Below are 4114 nucleotides of genomic sequence, written 5' to 3'. Positions count from 1 at the left end.
AAAAACGAATATAACTGACATTGGTTAAAATTCAAATTTAACGGCTTATTAACTTTTAACCAAACAAAAGGCTTTTTTAGTTTATTCTTTTAAAAATTAAATAACTCAGATAAAAATGTATAAAATAAACGATAATCATAAGAACAGAAGATTTTCAACTGTTAAATTCGTAAAAACATTTGAAAATAATTCAAAAACAACGTTCACGACACGAGGGGTAGGATACCACCGCAACGCGATCATTCACAGCCGCCTGCTCCGGCGTTGACAGCTGATCGGCCCGTTTGACAGCTACACCAACCGTCAACACGGCTCCGTAACGGTCGGCGGCGGCGGCTAAATATTCGAAACGAGCGGCCGCTTCCGTGCCATTGTGTGTGCTGTCCGTCCCGTCAGAAGGACGCGTTCCCCGTAAGTTTTGTATTCATAACGGAAAATCACCCACCGAATGGTGGTGCACCGATGGTTGTAGTGATGGAGTTGTCTCTGGTGGCTCAATTCGATGAGCTTCGACGTTCGTGCGATGTGCTGCTGGACGGGACGGCCGAGGTGGAGTTTCTGCGCTTCGTCCAGCTGCAGGACGAGTGCCGGATGCAGTGGCTGAAGTCGATCGAGGAAGCCAAGCGCCTGCAGCGCGAGTTGGACAATGCGCTGCGCAGCATTACCAACCTCGAGTCGAAGCTGTTCCACGCCCGCAAGCTGCTCGAGACGGAAACGAAGGCCCGCCGGCACGCGGAACACGAGCGCGACACGATGGAGCGCAAGATGATGGCCGTGTGCGAGATCGTGCGGAACGAGCAGACGCTGCGGGACGAGACGCGCGAACAGTTGGCCGTGTTTGCGACGGAACCGAGGCGCCGATCGCGCCACGCCGGGCACGATGACCGTGAAATGACGGGCGGCGGAGGAGGAGGAGGCGGGGGCGTGGACAACGATATCAACTCCACCGGGTCGTTCCTGGTGGACCTGTCGCTGACGCAATCGGAGGACGACTTCCTGGAGCCGCTGAAACTGCAGGCGAAGCGCAAATCGTGGAAGAAGCACCGTCCGTCGTACAACAACAACGCCAGCTTCAAGATGCCACAGGAGCCAACAAAGCGCGTGATGGAAATCAGCACGACAGCGAACACGATGGAACCGCGCACGGAGGGTGAGATTATCGCACACGCCAAGGTAACGGTACCGACCGGACCGGACGGTGGACCGATACAGGCCGAATCGACCTTCCGCACGATGGCACCGCAAAGACAGCCTGCGGTCGTGACGAGCTGCGCGTCGTCCAACTCGACCGCCGCAACGGTCGTGAACGTACCGACGGCTGCAACACCAACGGCGCCGGAAAAGCACCACGAGCCCATGAGGACGGTCATCCAGCGCCAGCACGACCTCGTCAGCCGTACCCTCATCAGCTCGGTTACGTGCAACCAGTGCCAGCAGCGCATTCGCTTCGGCAACAGCAGTCTGCGGTGCCGCGAATGTAAGGCCATGTTCCATGCGTACTGTCGCGAAAAGATATCGTTCCCGTGCGTACCGCAGTCGCAAACGAAGAACGGACGTCGCGGCACAGCCAGCACAGCCACGCCCAACGGTGGCCCGCAGACACCGCAAGCTGCCGGTGCCATCAGCTGTCTCGACGATTACTGTCCCTCGTCCAGCCCGCGCATCCCGGCACTGATCGTGCACTGCGTGAGCGAGATCGAAAACCGCGGCCTGACCGAGGTCGGTCTGTACCGGCTGTCCGGCTCGGAGCGGGAGGTGCGTGCGCTGAAGGAAAAGTTCCTGCACGGCAAAACCATCCCGACGCTCGGCCAGATCGACGTGAACGTGCTGTGCAGCTGCATCAAGGACTTTTTGCGCACGCTGCGCGAACCGCTCATCCCGAACGCGCTACTGGGCGAGTTTAGCAGCGCCGTGTCTGGCGCCACCAGCCCCAACGGTGGCCAGCGCATGCGGCAACAGCTCTGTCAGCTGATCGAGCGTCTGCCGGCGCCGAACCGCGACACGCTTGCCTTCCTGATGCTTCACTTCCAGCGCGTCGCCCAATCGGAGGCGGCCAAGATGCCGATCGACAATCTGGCGCGCGTGTTCGCCCCAACGATCGTCGGCTACACCCGGGCCGATCTGGACATGAACGAGATGTGTGCGGAAACGTACGTCCAGTTTAGCATCGTGCAGGCGATGCTGCACATCTCCACCGACTACTGGAGCCAGTTCATCATGCTGCAGCCGGTCGACCAGGGTGGCGACGGGGGCAGCAACATGGGCGCACCGACGCCGAGGCGCGGTGGTGCGGGCGATCTGATGATGCAGTCGCTGTCGAAGGATCGGCGCATGGAGACGCCGATATTGCGCCGACCGCGCAAGGACAGGAAGTATTATGCGACACCGCCGTATAAGACGTCGAAAGATTAATCAAAGCGAGCGACCGCGCCGCACGGGCTTAGTTATAAAGTTACTTAAATTAACCTTTATTATATAGTTAATGATGAACCATTATTCTCTGTACTTTCCTCTTATCCCCGATCGAGGGTGTATAAACTTGTTGTTCCATCCACATTTTTGATTAATAAAAAAGAAAGCAATTCACTAACCACAACAAACCGAAAGGGATGTAATCGAATGAGCAATTTAACACTTCAGTCCAATATATCACCAGTTCGAAGAGATTAGCGAATTTGAGAAATAGGAAAACATTGAACCTACACGATGCATCGCCTAATTTTGGGGTCGTTTTTAGGAATTAGGTAATTCGCCGTAGTACATAGAACCGTATGCACACCAAATACGATATATTGTGAGCAAACAGAACAGTTTTTAAACGGCATTCTTATTGAAAATGAAGCAAACATGTGAAAGTTAACAAAACTCTGCTAATTTCAACGTCTCTCAAGATCACAATCATGCTTCAAATTGCAGTTTTGTTAGTTAGTATGATATTTTATTCTTTGCTTTACTTTTGTGTGTACTGATTAACACAATTTTTCTACCAAAAATTATACTAAAACCCTTAAAAGCCTTTTCGAGACCTATATGACTTATGATAGAAGCAATTTATCAAGTTGAATGAAATGTACTTTCTAGCGTTAAACATTGTATGCATAAAAATATACATTTTTCTATGAAATACTTTGAATAATTCGCAATATTACAGAAAATGTCCAACATATAGTTTAACAAAATAGCCTAAAACCTTTGTACATGAGGTCTACCATCCCTAGAGAGTATAGAAACTCAGAAGAACTCACTTAACTTCAACTTGAAAAATTAATCATCATTCAACCACTGACACTGGTTCTGCCATCCCTACCCATCGACTTGCCCTTGATAACCCTCAAAAGCCAAACAGCGATCACTCGTGTGTCGTAAAAGAGTTTGATTAATTTCCTCGATACGTTTCGAATTATTACTCCTTTTTCCTTTAGCAGCACTTCGAGATCGTTTTATCATCATTCGTCCAAGGACACACGACGAACAATCGCCAACATTCTATGGCGATGACCACCGGCCGTTCGTTCGTTCGTTCGTTTTTTTAATTCCTACGTGGTATTTGATCCTTGGAACGTTCCAATTTGATATCCTGTCGACACAAGCTTCCCAAGCGTCCGGCAGAAAAGAGAAAAAGTGAAAAAACTACAATTGATCGACCAATAGCAGCGAACCTTTGCCAGCTCTCTGTTGTCCCCCGGAGCAAAAGAGAAGATTGGCTAAATTAGAAGAATATAATCTCAGCGGGATATGATTCAATTTGTTTTCATCAACAACTTCCACGGTTCAATAGACACCACAGCACCACCACACCCGGTTGGCCGGTCAAAGAATCATTTTCCTTTCCCCACAGACGGAACAAAGTTCCTAAACAGTGTGTGTGTGCGTGCCATGGCTCTCGATGTCACCCTCCCCATCCACAACTGGTATAGATTGTGGGCCGAAGAATTACTTACGCAGCGGAGTCGTCGTCCCACAAGTGATAAATTTTTGATGAAATTGGAAATAGAACGGTTTTTTGCTCCGGGGTTTCTCCGTTCCGTTTGCGAGCGGAAGACGGCGAGACACGGTGCGAGTCCGGTTTGCCCAAACACAGATAGGCATTGGCATTGGTGGCACGTGGACGATG

At 50.8% G+C, this 4114-nt stretch overlaps 1 protein-coding gene across 1 annotated transcript; it reads left to right on the top strand.

Annotated features, from left to right (window-relative positions):
• Positions 1-370: 370 nt before the first annotated feature.
• On the top strand, positions 371-3119 carry LOC120903731 (rac GTPase-activating protein 1). Its single transcript, XM_040313329.1, has one exon. It carries the CDS (start codon positions 463-465, stop codon positions 2410-2412), a length of 1950 nt encoding a protein of 649 aa, XP_040169263.1. The 5' UTR covers positions 371-462; the 3' UTR covers positions 2413-3119.
• Positions 3120-4114: the final 995 nt, after the last annotated feature.

This window comes from Anopheles arabiensis, chromosome 3 (genome assembly GCF_016920715.1).
Source record: "Anopheles arabiensis isolate DONGOLA chromosome 3, AaraD3, whole genome shotgun sequence".
Lineage (NCBI taxonomy): Eukaryota > Metazoa > Arthropoda > Insecta > Diptera > Culicidae > Anopheles > Anopheles arabiensis.
The sequence above is the reverse complement of the archived record's forward strand: the minus strand, read 5'-3'. Positions and strand labels throughout refer to the sequence as shown.